At 37.7% G+C, this 15,531-nt stretch overlaps 3 protein-coding genes across 10 annotated transcripts; 1 reads left to right on the top strand and 2 right to left on the bottom strand.

The window, feature by feature from the left end:
• Window positions 1-2,257: 2,257 nt before the first annotated feature.
• Window positions 2,258-3,262, bottom strand: LOC111777767 (agamous-like MADS-box protein AGL61). The gene has a single exon (XM_023657482.2). The coding sequence runs from the start codon at window positions 3,223-3,225 to the stop codon at window positions 2,341-2,343; it is 885 nt and encodes a 294-aa protein (XP_023513250.1). The 5' UTR covers window positions 3,226-3,262; the 3' UTR covers window positions 2,258-2,340.
• Window positions 3,263-6,941: 3,679 nt separating this feature from the next.
• LOC111777224 (Peptidase C78, ubiquitin fold modifier-specific peptidase 1/ 2) lies at window positions 6,942-14,071 on the top strand. 8 transcript variants are annotated; one of them, XR_015412136.1, is made up of 12 exons: window positions 6,942-7,121; window positions 7,297-7,408; window positions 7,533-8,398; window positions 8,882-8,993; window positions 9,504-9,599; window positions 9,684-9,842; window positions 9,988-10,004; window positions 10,196-10,305; window positions 10,519-11,318; window positions 12,177-12,356; window positions 12,740-13,084; window positions 13,165-14,071. XR_015412136.1 is itself a non-coding variant. In XM_023656720.2 (6 exons), the coding sequence occupies exons 1-6, from the start codon at window positions 7,060-7,062 to the stop codon at window positions 9,765-9,767; spliced, it is 1,332 nt and encodes a 443-aa protein (XP_023512488.2). In that variant the 5' UTR covers window positions 6,942-7,059; the 3' UTR covers window positions 9,768-9,894. The 8 variants fall into 8 exon arrangements, 2 of the variants coding, with proteins under 2 accessions (XP_023512488.2, XP_023512490.2); XR_015412133.1 differs by having other exon boundaries at window positions 10,162-10,305; XR_015412135.1 differs by lacking the exon at window positions 9,988-10,004.
• On the bottom strand, window positions 9,935-15,165 carry LOC111777766 (ABC transporter B family member 19-like). Its single transcript, XM_087118558.1, has 10 exons — window positions 14,932-15,165; window positions 14,793-14,847; window positions 14,532-14,707; window positions 13,725-13,925; window positions 13,389-13,648; window positions 12,943-13,256; window positions 12,612-12,835; window positions 12,035-12,378; window positions 11,523-11,950; window positions 9,935-11,400 (listed from the first exon to the last, which is right to left on the bottom strand). Exons 1-10 carry the CDS (start codon window positions 15,163-15,165, stop codon window positions 9,935-9,937), a joined length of 3,702 nt encoding a protein of 1,233 aa, XP_086974684.1.
• Window positions 15,166-15,531: the final 366 nt, after the last annotated feature.

The raw sequence follows: 15,531 nt of genomic DNA, 5'->3' as shown, positions 1-15,531 counted from the left end.
GTCGGATTTGAACGAACGTAAAGCTTGGATCTGAAAAATTCAAAGAGAGGTCAAGAAACACTTTTCGAGAAAATGTTGACAACCTGGTTCGGAGGAGGTATAGAGAAACACTTTCTTGGGCATCGAAAACTGTAAAGGAATCGTCGCTCAGCAGCGATGTTGCCTTGGCTTCGGCAAGAATATGTCTAACCCATGAAGAGGAATCATCGCTCAGCGACAATGCTGCCTTGGCTCCGGTGAGAATATGTCTAACCCAAGAAATAGAAGGGGAAACCTAGAGCAAGGGACAAAAACAATGTTGAAGTCGGAAGAGTCGTCACAGTGGGTGAAGGAGCCAATTTTGGCGAGAAGGGCGGTGGCGACTTCGTTGGCGAAAAGGCCAGTGCGACGCCCAGATTCCAAAGGTAAATCTCTACAGAAGGTCGATGGGCTTATCGATATTCCATATATTTCCAAAGAGAACGCTGATGAGGATCTTGAGATTAGGGTTTCTGTGAAGGATGAAGGGTTGATTGGGAAGAAAATGAGAGAAGCTATGTTGGCTAAGGAGAAACCGATTGTGTTGGAGAAGGTGAGGTTGTATGTACAGAGTATGGCGAAGGGTGATTTGGAGGTCAAAAGGGTGGAGCCGAAGAGTAATCAATCGGCTCCGCATGTGGCAGCCATAGAGACTGCCCTTGCGGCGTCAAATCCGACAATAGTGGTGGGGAAGAACAATAGAGGATTTAAAAGTCATTGAAAAGAAAGGATCAGGGTTGCTAAACCAAAAGGACTCGAGAATGTTTGCTTAAAACACCTCACCTAAATGATTTAGTATGAAAGTTATCTATTTATAATCAAATAAATTACAATGATATGGAAAGAGTAATAAATGAAAAGATACATATGGTAAGAAGACAAATATTGTCTTACAATAAAATATCAAATATGATATATATGGTAAACTATAATTTAGTACTAAATATTCTTAACACCTTCATTCAATTTAAACCCTAAACCCTAAACCCTAAACCCTAAACCCTAAACCCTAAACCCTAAACCCAAACTTACTAATGACTTGAATGTTGTGTCACCTTCTATCCAGATTCTTGTGTTATGCAAGACTTGGCTACGGGGAAGATGATTGGCTCGGGTAAACAATTCGGAGGTCTCTATCATATTTTTTCATCTCCAATCAAATCTTCCGCTCATTAAGTATCTCAGTCATTTGATTTGTGGCATTTATGTCTAGATCATTCTTTATTTTCTCATTTTAAATTTCTAGCGGATGAATTGCATTTTAATAATTACTTTTTCTCATAACAGTAGTATTTGCCCATTAGCAAAGCAAACTAAATTATCTTCTCCAAGAAACTCAATAACAACACATCCTGTCTTTTGATATGTTACATTGTGATGTTTTGGGACCCCATAAAATTCCTATCTCATTCTAGTTTGCGTTTTTTCTCACTATTGTTGATGATTTTACTCGATGTACTTGGGTTTTTCTTATGCAACATAAATCAGGAGTACATCATTTGTTAATGAACTTTGTTAATTTGTTCAAACCCAATTTCACGCTACTATCAAGATAGTACAATCAGACAATGGGACTGAGTTCCTTTCTTTGCAACCATCTTTTACTTCTTGTTGCATTGAATTTCAGCGCACTTATGTCTATACTCCACAACAAAATGAAGTCGTAGAACGTAAGCATCATCATACCGTAAATGTAGCTAGGTCTCTTCTCTTTCAGTCACAGATTGCATTTAGCTTTTGGGGAGAGTGCATTTTAACTTCAAGAAACAATAAACATATCGAAAGAGGAAGGGGGATGAGCAAACCACAAATCTCCTGCAATGAACTGTTGTGTGCTTTGGAGGGAGCAATCGATCTGCCTGTCACTACCTCGATGCGAGGGCGAATGTGAAAACTGAAGCGCGAGGGCTTATCGAGCAAGGAAGAGGAGGGGGAGAAAGTTGAAACAAAATTTAATTTCAAAACAAACCCTAAATTAATAATAATAATAATAAATTATGAATTTTGCATTCTCAAAAAAGACTTTCAAATTTCAAGAAAAAAATTAATAACATATTCAAACTCTAAAAAAAAACTATTAAAAAAAATAGTTTTAGATTGAATTTTTTTTAGAATCTTGCTTCAATTTTGTAGAATAGTTGATATTAAGAACATGAATATTATATACACCGAAAGTATTGAATACATTTGAATTATAAATTGAGAATTCTATCGTAGATGAATTTTATGAACACTTCGGGAAAAAAAAACAACCGAATCCAATTATCTAATTTTCATGCGACATGAAAATTAAACAAACAACAAGAACAAATTACAAAGACCCTAATCTAGCATATTCAGCCGTCGCGCGACAGAGTGGTTTCCAGAGATATGAAACGACGACGGCAGACATTGGTCGTTTTCAGCAAGGTGAATTGACGGCATCGGTGACCAATGGAGGCTTTTGACGAGGTCAATTGATGGAGGCGTCGACGGCCATCGGAGATTTTCGAAGAGGCCAATTGATGGAGGCGTCGACGGCCATTGGAGATTTTCAAAGAAGCCAATTGATGGAGGCGTCGGCGGCCGTTGGAGGTTTTCGACGAGACCAATTGATGGAGGTGTCGGCGGCTGTTGGAGGTTTTCGACGAGGTCAATTGATGGAGTCGTCGGCGGCGGTTGGAGGTTTCCGACCAGGGTAATCGACGGAGGAGTTGACGGCTGCAGAGCAGGTATCGGAGATCCTTCTGTTCTCATATCCGTAAATTTCTCCACTCTCTCCGCCACTTTTCCTCTCAGTTCCACCAACGACGACCGGAATCGCTTCAGTTCGTCGATTTTCATAGATTCCAGCGGCTCATCCCACCAAAATCGATCGTTACTCGAGCGCTCTGCCGCGCGCCTCTTCTCAATGTCGAACTCGGCCGCCACATCGTCAAAATCGCGGTTCAACTCCTGCAGAGGGAGGTAGGCCTCAGCCGGCTTAGGCGGAGCAGAATTTCCGGTGAGAAAACGGTCCAAGAGCGATTCAACATTGGGATGACCGAATGTATAGAGCTTGTTGGTGGCAGAGGAGACGAGGATCGCGATCTCAGCACCGCACAGAACGGAAAGCTCCGCCGCCTTGTTGAAAAGTCCGGCGCGGCGTTTAGAGAAGGTAACCTGCTGGCTACTCTTCTTCTCAAGCTTTTTGATTTCAATTTTCCGACGGCCGAGAGATTTCTTCATGGTCAACAATTTGAGAGAGCAGAATGGGAGTGTTGAATTCCGGAAAGAAATACAGCTGTCGTCGACCGTTGAGACGCGCCGATGATTTATAGGCCTATAAAATCATTTTTAATTATATAAATTCTGATTCTTATTAATAATATAAATATTTATTTAATTATACGCATCAAGTTTTTTCCTTTTTTGTTTCAATTTATATAAATTAGTTTCTTCTTTTTTATTTATTTTTTAATTTAATTCTTACATCATTTTTTAAAAACAATTACCCATGGTCGCATGCCGGTGGACGTAGTCATATAAAGTTTTTTTTAAAAAACAATTACACAATCATGTTTGTTCAAGGCGTTTTGCCCATGGTTGCATGCTCGTTACTGCATGCTGAAACCCTTTCACTTTATTGCTTTCATGATGTATAAGTTCCTTCTTGTGTGTTTCTAATTGTATGACGCTTTCGAATCATGTCTACATCCAGTAGACACGAAATGCCCCATAATGTACTAATAGGGGATACGACTAGTTGTCGACTCCTCCCACCAAGACTTCGTATGAGCGTTCGGCAAAAGCACGTCTACGCCTACCAGACCTGAATCGCCTTAAAATGTACTATAAGAGGATGCGACTAGTTGTCAAATCCTACCTGCCCACAAAGTTATATGCTATTTTAAGCCATTGTGTTGCGTTTTGTTCGTAGTCATATAAAGTTGTTTTCAATCTTTCTTTCAACCTTGCTTTCGACTCTTTTCAAAAATCTCTGTGCCCCCGTTTTCTAAAATCTTCTTCTCAAAACGGGGCCAAAGGCTTGACAATACATTGCCAGCTACATGAACCCAAATTGGTTTGACTCAAGTAGTATTGGGAGTGAGTGCACACAAGCACAAAAGTCTGCGGGCAAGAAAAGTGCGATTGTGGCACTCATCGTCCTCGCTGGCACTCGTTGCTCTCTCCAATCGATGTGGGTTTGCTCATCCCCCTTTCTCTTTCGGTATGTTTATTTTAACATAAGATAAAATGCACTCTCCCCAAAAGTTTAGTTGAACCCGTGACTGAAAGAGAAGAGACCTAGCTACATTTATGATATGACGATGCTTACGTTCTACACTCCATTTTTTTTGTGGAGTATAGACACAAGTGCGCTGAAGTTCAATGCCATAAGAAGTAAAAAATGGTTGCTTTCAGTTTCGCTGCATATTTTTTTTTTCAAAGTGTTCATAAAATTCATCTACGCTCAAAGAAATTTATGAGATTGATATTCAGTTTCTTGTCAATTTATAATTCAAATGCATTCAATACTTTCAGTGAAAGTTGAAATTGCAACTTTGGAACGTAATCATACTTGTCTTTCGTTCCTCTACCACCTAACCATAAAGCTATTGGTTGTACAAGATGAAATATAACTTCGATGGTTCTGTTGAACATTATAAAGCTCAGCTGATAGCAAAAAGATACACTCAAGTTGAAGGTATTGATTACATAGAGACATTTTCTCCTGCAGCGAAACTTACTACACTTCGTTGCTTACTCACTATTGCTGCTACTCGAAAATGGTTCATTCATTAGTTGGATGTTCAAAATGTCTTTCTCTATGGTAATCTAGACGAGAAAGTTTACATGTCTTTACCACCAGGTCTTCGCCAATAGAGGTAGAATACAGTATGTCGGCTACATAAATCTCTTTATGGGTTAAAACAGGCTTCTCGTCATTGGTTCTCCATATTCTCTACTACTATACAAAATGCAGGCTACACTCAGTCAAAAACAGATTACTCTTTATTTAATAAGAGTAGAAGTACTTATTTCACTGCCGTTCTTATCTATGTTGAAGATATTCTGTTGACAGGAAATGATCTTAAAGAAATTTAACATCTCAAGATTTGTTTACTCGAAAAATTTCTTATCAAAGATTTAGGGAATTTGAAATATTTCCTAGTCATTGAATTTTCTTGATGTAGAAAAGGAATTTTTATGTCTCAAAGGAAGAACACTTTAGACACGTTTATTTTTCAAGACACAGGTCTTACAGGAGCACGTTCAGAAAAAATTTCCTAAGGAACAAAATCTGAAACTTTCTTTAACGAAAGGAAAGAAGTTGAATGGTTCAAGTAAATACAGACAGTTGATTAGAAAATTAATATATTTAACTGTTACTAGGCCTGACATCGTGTATTCAGTTCGTATGCTTAGTCAATTCGTGCATGAACCAAGAAAACCACATTCGGAGGCACCTCTTTGAGTTTTGAGATGCATCAAAGGTACTAATGGTCAAAGACTTCTACTACCATCTAAAAATAACTTGAGATTACAAGTACATTGCGATTCTGACTGGGGTGGTTGTCAAACTTCCAGACGATCCATTTCTTGGTTTTGCATCTTCTTGGAAAATTCAATTATTTCTTGGAAGTCTAAAAAGCAAACCAATGTGTCCAAATCATCAGTTGAAGCCAAGTATCGAGCTATGACAAATACTTGTTTAGAGTTAACTTGACTGAGATACATTCTTCAAGACTTGAAAGTTCCGCAGTCCGAACCAGCATTGTTGTATTATGATAATCAAGCAGCATTGCATACAGCAACCAATTCAGTTTTTCACGAACGTACGAAGCAAATTGAAATAGATTGCCATATATTTCGAATAAAATTACAAGCTTGAATCATCTATGTTTCGAATAAAATGCAATTGTTGGATGTTTTTACTAAAACTCTGAGAAGACACTAATTTGATTTTCTAAAAAAACAAGTTGGGTGTGATTGATATATACTCTCATACTCAAATTTGATTTAAGATATTTGTGGAATATATTTGGTTGCATAGATTTTCCCCCTCATTTTATATAGCATTATGAAATCATTTAACAAAGTACACCATAGAGCCTCTGATAAGACTTCCTTCTTTGAAGTCCTTAAACCATTCGTTATCGAGGCTCGACTCCTTCTCTGAAGCTCTCAAATAAAGTACACTCTTCGTTCAACACTTTAGTTACTTTGACTATACCTTCGAGACTCACAACTTATTTGTTCGACACCTGAAGATTCTATTAACATGACTAAATTAGCGGTATGACTCCGATAGCATGTTAAGAACTACGAATATCGGAGTATTATTGAAATTTTTGAATATTCATAAATATTTTTTTTTTAGAGAAAGAGATTCAAAAAAAAATTTAATTTAATCCTTATATATTTTTATTTGGCTCGGGTCAACCCGAAGGTTTTATCTATGAACCCGAAACCAAATCGATTCAGTTCGGGTTCAGAAAAATGAACCCAACCCTACTTGAAATACTAATCTAACCCGTTGGGTTGGGTTGGGTTGGGTTGGGTTGGTCCGAGTTGTCAGATTGTCGGGTTAAATGTACACCGGTATAAATTACATATTTAGTCTATTAATTTTAAAATTTATGTCTATTAAATTCACATTTTTAAAAATAATAAATTTAATCAAGAGATAGTATATACAAAATTAAAAATTTAAACCACGTTTAATAATTATTTAATTTTTTATTTTTGAAAACTGTCTTTATTTATTTTTTTTACAAATTCTTATTTATAGCTTTCGTTCTTTCAAATAAATATTTAAATTCTTGATTAAATTCAAAAAATAAAATTGTTTCTTAATTTTCAAAATTTAGGACTGATTAATCTTTAAAATTTAATAATTAAAAGTTTAATTAAAAACGGAAATTGAAAAAAATATAAAGAAAAAAAACAGTAGTCTGTTCATCAGTTTATTGATCGAGTTTCCCAATTTTAGAAATACAATCTGGCTCTCGCTCAAAAGTAATATGGTATTTCTCGAGCAAGCAGGCCATTAGATTGTGATTGTGTTCCTGAGATTCAATGGATTCATCATCCAGTTGCCCTTTCTGCGACCAAGTTATTCCATCAAAAGAACTTCAGAGGTACAATTCCTACCGCTTCTGTTGTAATTTCGATCCATTGCTTTGTTCTTTGATTACGTAAACCGACTCTTTCGATCCTCATATTCAAATTTTGCTCACTTTTGATTCGAAAACTTCTGTAGCTTGGGTTTTCTGAACGATTTAGGAAGGTCTCTTTATGTTGTTGCCGTTGCAGGCATGCTAATGGTCACTTTGAAGATGAAGACAATGACGATAAACAACGCCAACTTGCTAGGGACTTTGAGTTGGCCCAGCAGATGGCTCTTTCCTCTACTCCTTACGACAATGTAAGTTGTTCCAACTTTTTAGTTCCAGTTGCCTTGGTTCTGCTGTTTTAGTTGTTTGTGGATTCTAGATGATTCATACGGCTTCATGTCAGTAATTTGGTCCCTGTATGGTTCTTTTTTGTAGGATAATCAAGAAACCATTAAGCTTAAGGGATCTTTGGATAGCGGCAAGTTAAGTTGTGAGAGGGGGGCTTTGGTGAAGGAAAAGTTGAATGTTGATGAAAAGATCTCTTCCCTGATTGGTTTACAGAATAGGAGTGGTTTTTATAAGGTGGAAGGTGGTCTGATGTCTTTATTAAGAAATTGCTTAGAATTAGAATCTAGTGATTCGACTAGTGTTGTGTCAGGGTATGTTGATCATTATCAGAGTATTGAATTTGAGGATCTTGGGTGGGGCTGTGGATGGCGGAACATTCAAATGCTTTGCTCTCATTTGATAATGCAAAGACCAGAAGCTAGAAACGTTTTATTTGGTGGATCAGGAGTTGTTCCTGATATTCTATCACTTCAGAGATGGCTTGAGATTGCTTGGAAAAAAGGATTTGATGTACATGGTGCAGAGCATTTTAATTACAAAATTTATGGCAGAAAAAATTGGATTGGAGCCACTGAATGTGCTGCCCTTTTGCGTTCCTTTGGGCTTCAGGCAAGGATAGTTGATTTTGGTCCTAAAGAGTGCGAGGAACTTTATCTCTCAGTCCCTGGTTCAAGTAGTGGGGCACAAATGTTAAACTTAATTGATGCAAATAAGAGAAAAACAGCTAAGGTTAATGGGCCCATGGATAGGTTTCTTGTAAGTAAAAATGACGGGGTTCCACAAACTGGTTCTAGTGGGCATGAGAAGTCCAAATATTCTCGAAGTGTCTTGGAAAATAAGTCCACTCAGAAAGCGAAAGGTCATCAGGTTCTGGTTGATTGGGTATGGAATTACTTCTCTGATGGAAGGATTTGCACGTATAGTCACCAGCACGTTAATGTTAGTGGAAAAACGTACGTCTTTAATTGGCATTTAATCTATCTTTTTGTGTTTATTTTAACATCCATTTGTCTATGTGTAATGTGTTTGGCATCAGATAATTGTAGATTGTTTTGCTTGAGAGACTTTTTGGAAGGACTCTTAGGATATCATCATCTCAATGCTTCTAACTGGGGTCTTCTTTCTAAGTAATTTTGTAATTATTCCATTTTAACTCATTGGAGAGTATTTTTCTAATTCTCTTTCGTTTCTTTTGGAGGATTTCTTGTGTGCCTTCCCTTGTATTCTTTGGATATTAATAAAGCATGGCACTCTGTTTGTCTTTTCATACAAAAGTACATTATGTATATATTGATTATCATGATGATGTGGAAGGTGTCACGATATGTTTCAATTTTCAAATGGTTCCATTGATTTTATCAACATAGTTTCTTTTCTGTAATACAAGAAAGAATGTGCCATCATTATCTTTAACTTCATATGATCTTTTCACCTAGGCCATTGTTCTTTCAGCATGATGGACATTCTAGGACCATTGTGGGGATTCAAGTTAAACAGCAGCGTAATGGAATGCAGCAATACAATCTCCTGATTTTGGACCCAGCTCATGTAATTTTCTGCCCCTGCAATTTCATTTGTGAGCCCTATCTTTGCAGCTGTCATTTTTCATTGTTGCCCAATGGAAAAAAGGATATTTTGTTTGTTGTTTCAACCTTCTTGACTTGTTACTCAGCTTAAAGGTTCATTTCCTTGCAAATACTCTTAGTTGAGTAATTGGTATATTTTAGTTGGCATGCATTTTTCTCAATGTGTTTGTTCATCTTGAAGTTCGCTTAAATATCACAACACTTATTGACAGGTGGTTTGAGTATGCGTATGCCATGTGTATCTTGATTTCATTGTTGTTTCTCGCAGTTGTATATGGACGTTTGGGAGTTCTTTACAATGGTTTTCTTAATAAAAGTTCACGTTTCTTATATATAGATACAGTCATTAAAGAAAAAGAGAAACTCTTCTTCCTCTTCCTTCTTGCACTTGGAAATTTCAGTTGATTAATTATTAGGAATTGCTTTCTTTTATTTATATTGCATTCTTGTGATCTCATGATGTGTTGTGCAGAGTACTAAAGGCATTGAAAAGTCCCTTAGAGAGAATAATGGATGGCAGAAACTAATAAAAAGAGGAACTCATACGCTGAATAAGCCACAATACCAGGTTTTCTTTACTTTATGATGAACTTATATGTTAAAATTCCAGGTTATTGGATGGTGACTATGTACTTAATAAATCTTTTTTCAGTTGTGTTATATTGATTCTGGAATTGCTGCTGGGGCTGACTTGGAATTGCTGAAGAAAATTGATAGCCTCTTTCTGGAGCTTTAGATGAACATATTGTACCTTCTTTGTTCTCTGACACACAGGCCATTGACGTATATTTAATCTAAAAAGCTTTCATTTGTAAGAACCTTGTTTTTCAACTAATTAATTATTTTAGCGGTCTTTTATATAAGGATATTAGACTTCTATCCTACCTGTATGGATTTAAGATATTAATCATCAGCGAGACTCTGTATTCTGAAGAGTTTTGAATACACTCCATCAGGAGCTGTCAACAGGGAGGTATGTGAACCTATCTCCGCAATCTCACCTCTATCCATGACTACAATAACGTCTGAGTTTGTCACTGTGGAGAGCTGATGGGCAACTGTAATCTGAGTAGTTCTGAGTCCATTGTTCCCGTTTATTGACCCTAAAGCACTAACTAGAGTTCTTTCAGATTCAGCATCTAATGCACTCGTTGGTTCATCTAGGAGCAAAATTGCTGGCTTCTTCAAAAGGGTTCTAGCAATAGCTATTCTCTGCTTTTGTCCTCCTGATAGTTGGCAACCTTTTTCTCCAACAAGTGTATCATAACCATCAGGTAAAGTACTGACAAATTCATGTACTCTAGCTTCTCTTGACACCTTTAAAAGTTCAGTTTCCGCGACCTGCTCACTCCCGTAGCAAATATTATATCTGATTGAGGAGCTAAATAGAACAGGCTCTTGTTGCACAAACCCTATATGTGTCCTCAATATTCTCAGATTGTATTCTTTTATATCCTTCCCATCAATGAGGATCTTGCCTTCTTCAGGGTCATAGAATCTGAGCAGAAGTGCCAAAACGGAGGACTTTCCAGCACCACTTGGTCCAATAAGAGCCACCTTTGATCCTGCTTTGATTTGTAAGCTGAAGTTTGTAAGAACAACAATTTCTGGCCTTGATGGATAGTTAAATTTTACACCTTGAAAATCAATTCTCCCTTCAATTTTCTCTGTTTCTGGACTTTTTGGTATTTCTGGTTCAATAAGAGTTTTTCGATCAAGCGTGTGGAATGCCGGAGTTAGTATGTCAATGGCTGAGATGACAGTTGGAATTAATGTCCACAATTCAGTGATTGAGGGCACTGTGAGGGAGAAAATCTGGTATGATCTTATGCCATCTTCAAAGGATGCTTGTCTTTTGTGAACCAAAATTGCCGTGTACCACAAAGCAATGGCATGGGCAATGTTCCATAAGCAAAGGGAGATGCCATGAATGACTCCATATTTGATGCTTTCTCTCTTGCTTTTTCTCTTTGGTTCTTCTAATGTCATTCTTGCTCTTTTCATGATTTGTTCTTCATGGCAGAAAGATACAATAGTTCTTATGTTGGTTGCTGACTCGGATGCTAGCGAAACTAGTTCATAATGAGCAGCAGCAGAATCTCCTGCAAATCCCTTGGCAGACTTGGCTTGTATCAGGCCACCAATAAAATGGAAAGGCATGACAGCCCAAGCAACGAGAGCCATTCTCCAGTTGACGATCAAGCTGACAGTGGTGGCAATTAAAATGGAGGAGATGCATTGCACAATAACAGACATTCGATCAGCTATTATGGTCTTTATCATGGAGGTAGTGTTCATTATTTGTGATGTAAGTGAACCAACGTTGTTTTCAGGTCTGTCAAACCATGCTACTTCATTGCGTAGTACAGCTGAAATAATTCATTGATAGAATTGGATTAGTCTAGCTAATGTTAGAAGCTTTTTCTGACTTCATAATAACCTCCTAAAATTTCCCTTTAACCAATCAAAGAAAAGTGTTCGTAAGTTGTACCTGAATAGAGAGCTTCTCTGAAGTTTTTCATTGCCTTCTCTCCCACTACTCCGAAGAAATAGTGTTGCAAGGTGTGCGTAAAAAGTGATAGTAATCCCACCAGAGAGAAGATGAGGGAGTATAATCCAACTTTGTGCTTCGCATTTTTGTGATAGTAGGCTACCCCTATTGTTATGATAAAGAATCCAAAGATAGGCTTTGAGATGCCAGACAAAGCTGCTGCAAAAGATCCAAAAATAGTCTTCATAATCTCTATATTACTCAGGCCAAACCAGATTCTAAAGAATATTTCTTTTGGTCTCTCTTTCCCTTCTTGGCTCAAAGAATCTCTTTCGAAATTTTTTGGCTCCGGTTTTTCATCTTGATCAAGGTCACAAGATGAAGCTTGTTGATGGGTACTCCCTGGTTCTGACAATGAATTTGAATTGCTGTCCATTAATAAACAAAACTCATACTAGTTAGTTATGTTTTCTTTTGAAGCAAATGTGGTTTATTTAGTACGAAGAACAAACCTTGAGTCTTGAATTGGTTTGATATTATGCATGCTGAATAGGTTACTATAGAATTTACTTGTTTCTAGCAAACTTTGGTGTGTTCCTGTCTCTGAGATTCTTCCATTTTCTATGATTGCAATCATATCTGCACCAATAATAGTCGACATTCTGTGGGCAACCAAAATGACTGTCCTCTCAACTATAGCCTTTTCGAGGGCGTCCTGAACCAACCTCTCAGATTCTGAATCTAATGCACTCGTGGCCTCGTCCAGTAAGAGAATTCGTGGGTTCTTGAGAATGGCTCTTGCAATAGCTATTCTTTGCTTTTGACCTCCTGACAGTTGAGTTCCCCCTTGTCCAACCTGAAATTTTTGACCCACATGCTTATTATTCATTTGTTAGGCATCTTGGAAACAGCATGTATTTTATAGGCGCTCCTAAATGTTTCAGTATTCTATGGTAGAATTCAATGTTTTAGTATTCTATGGTAGAATTCTCAATCACCTTGAATTATTAAAATTAGGTTAAACTTTGAATTCTGGCACGAAATGGCATTGATAGCTAAGGAAAGTTGTTTTGACTCTCATAGTCTTACCTCTGTTGAGTATTGCTTTGGAAGGTTTGATATAAAAGAGTGTGCATTCGCCATTCTTGCTGCATTTTCTATCTGTTGATCATTTGCATCTAGTTTTCCCATTTTGATATTATCCTTTATGGTTCCAGCAAAAAGTACAGGTTCCTGGGAAACTATTCCTATGTTATTCCTGAGGAATTTCAGATTCAGATCCTTGATGTTCTGATGATCTATGAAAATGTCTCCTGAAGAAAAGCCAATTTAAGAGTGACATGAAGGCCAAAACTAAGAAGATGATGAAAAATAAGAGAGAGAAAGAGGATGAAGAGGCAAAGAGCTGGTGGAGGCATACCTTGGAGAGGGTCATAGAATCTAGTGACGAGGGAGATTACTGTACTCTTTCCACACCCGCTGCGACCGACTAAGGCTATGGTCTGCCCTGCTGGAATGGACAAAGAGAAGGCTTGAAGGACTAGTTTCTGAGGTCGAGACGGGTAAGCAAAGTGAACTTCTCGTATGTCGATATTTCCTTCAATATGCTCCAATGTCTTGTCTTCTGAACCGTCAATTGCAGGGGGCTTCCTTTGAATGACTTGGAAAACTTCCTTCCCTGCTGCCTTTGCCTGGTTGAATATTTGCATGTCTGGTGCAGCGTAAGTCAGTGAGCTGCAACACAGCAAAAAAGAGAGGTATTTCATTTGATGTAGTTGAACATTATATTTCACATATTTGGTTCATCTTTGATTATATTTTTGATATGTGTATTCTTTCTTTAGTAGTTTAGTGTTAATTACTTACATTGCTCCAAAGAGAATGCTTAGAACAGCACCTATGATGTCCCCTCCACTGGCCCTTCCCGCAGTAATGACAACGGCTCCAATCCATACAATGAGACTCCAACAGCAAAAAGTGACAGTTTGAAACATTCCTATGCCTACTCCCTTCACCAATGCTTCTTGCTTGCTCATCACAACCAGTTTCTCGCATTGCTCTGCAAACGCCTTCATGCAACCTCTCTCCCCCACAAATGCGTACACTGCTCTGATTTGAGATATTGACTGCTCCATACATATCAGGTAACATATTTGTTCTATACATTCAAAAAATAAGTTGTAATTCAGTTGGTATCTTTACCTGTTGGACCAAGGAAGTAGCTTGTGATTGGTAACCCATTTTGAAAGAGGAAATGACAGTCATTCTCTTGGTATAAGTAGCCCCAATTGCAAGAACCAATGGAGCAACCAAGAGTGTGAGCAATGACACTTCCCAACAGCTTATGATAGCAATCACAAACCCACTCATGAAAGTCGCCACACTTGATAGAAAATGCCCCAACTGTATAGTATTAGAGAAGGTTTAGAAGAAACGAACATAAACCGTTTCTTTTATCTCTTCCATAATTTGATATCGCATTAATCGGTCTCAAATCCAAAACTGTAAGTCGATAGATGATGATCAATTTAATCATTTGTTTATAGTGATGTGGGAATTTAACAAATTAATTGTGAGATCCCACGTCGGTTGGGGAGGATCACGAAGCATTCTTTATAGACGCGTCTAAAAACCTTGAGGGGAAGTTTGAAAGAAAAAGCCTAAATAGGACAATATCTGCTAACGGTGGACTTGAGCTGTTACAAATGGTATCAGAGCCAGACATCGGGCGATGTGCCAATAAGGACGTTGGGCCCTGAAGGTGGTGGATTTGGTGGGGGTCCCATATTGATTGGAGAAAGGAATGAGTGTAAGCGAGGACGGTGGGCCCCAAAGTGGGGTGGATTTTGAGATCCCACATTGGTTGGGGAGGCGAACGAAACATTTTTTTTAAGGGTGTGGAAATTTCTCCCTAGCATCCTCATTTTAAAAACTTTCAAGGGAAGCCCGAAAGGGAAAGTCCAAAAAAACAATATCTATTAGCAGTTAGCTTGCACATTAATGGTTTACCTTTTCTCCAATGGCGTCTTGTATAATGTTCATATGACTACTGATTCCAGTGATTATTTCGGCAGTCGTGAGATCTGTGTCAAAAGCACCAATTTCCTGACTAAGCACTGATTGCAAGAATGCCAATCTTAGGCGAGCCGTCTGTCTCTCACTTGCATACATCCAACACCCAATTTCTATAGAGAGAATGAAAATGTAAGTATACTTTCCATATGTGAAGTAATTGATTCAAATATTGTTCAAGGAAGAAAGGGATTTTACCTAGTATTCCTGCAGGGAAAGTGGCGATGGCCATGTACCATACAAATGGAATCACCTGCCAAAACATGAAAACAAAATAAATCCTCACATAGTACTTTTCTATACAAAATAACAATATGAACACAATTGGTAAGTATACCTCATAGAGGGCATCAACCATTGCATCAAGGTCATCGATATTATTTCCAAATGCATCAAGTGCTTTGCCAAGCAACAGATACCCAATTGGCTGAGCCATGCCATGGACAACAGAACCCAATGTCCCCAAAGCCATTAAGACCCAATCCAAAGCATCAGCATAGCCAAGAAGCTTGTGGAATGGCAAAGCATCATCAATGGAGGTATCTTCTTGCCTTTTCTCTTCATGAGTCATCTTCTTTTATTTGTTGCAGCCTCTAATTTACATGCAGAACTAGAGTTCCCTTTTTATATTATATACAGCTGCAGATTAGCTAAATTGAATCAAAAGAATGTTCATGGGATATGCTGTTTTCAAATGAAATATTAAATTAGGAAGAGAAAAGTGTAGTGAAGTGGCCTTTTCTTCTTGATTTTATATAAATGTTGTTTTGTGATGGTGGATATATATATGTAAATATAAAATGCTGCTGGCTGTGGAGTGAGTCAAGAATGTGGGTAATGAGTACTTGAAGACAAGTGAAAAACAAGTTAAATAATGACGAGAGAAGAAGCCTTACCGATAATTTATGTAGAAGTCCTTTGTACTTATAACTCATAA

This window comes from Cucurbita pepo, chromosome 16 (assembly GCF_057944985.1).
Source record: "Cucurbita pepo subsp. pepo isolate OVF chromosome 16, ASM5794498v1, whole genome shotgun sequence".
NCBI classification, from domain to species: domain Eukaryota; kingdom Viridiplantae; phylum Streptophyta; class Magnoliopsida; order Cucurbitales; family Cucurbitaceae; genus Cucurbita; species Cucurbita pepo.
This window is presented reverse-complemented; position numbering and strand designations above follow the sequence as displayed.

Bases quoted from the DNA above. Each gene is read 5' to 3' on its own strand.
- LOC111777766 (XM_087118558.1), bottom strand. From the start codon at position 15,165: ATGACTCATGAAGAGAAAAGGCAAGAAGATACCTCCATTGATGATGCT. The intron at 13,649-13,724 runs GTAAAGATACCA...TGTATGGAGCAG, and splicing joins CTACTTCCTTGGTCCAACAG to TCAATATCTCAAATCAGAGC. The intron at 13,257-13,388 runs GTAAGTAATTAA...GCTGTGTTGCAG, and splicing joins AGCATTCTCTTTGGAGCAAT to CTCACTGACTTACGCTGCAC.
- LOC111777224 (XM_023656720.2), top strand. From the start codon at position 7,060: ATGGATTCATCATCCAGTTGCCCTTTCTGCGACCAAGTTATTCCATCA. The intron at 7,122-7,296 runs GTACAATTCCTA...TTGCCGTTGCAG, and splicing joins CCATCAAAAGAACTTCAGAG to GCATGCTAATGGTCACTTTG. The intron at 7,409-7,532 runs GTAAGTTGTTCC...TCTTTTTTGTAG, and splicing joins CCTCTACTCCTTACGACAAT to GATAATCAAGAAACCATTAA.
- LOC111777767 (XM_023657482.2), bottom strand. From the start codon at position 3,225: ATGAAGAAATCTCTCGGCCGTCGGAAAATTGAAATCAAAAAGCTTGAG.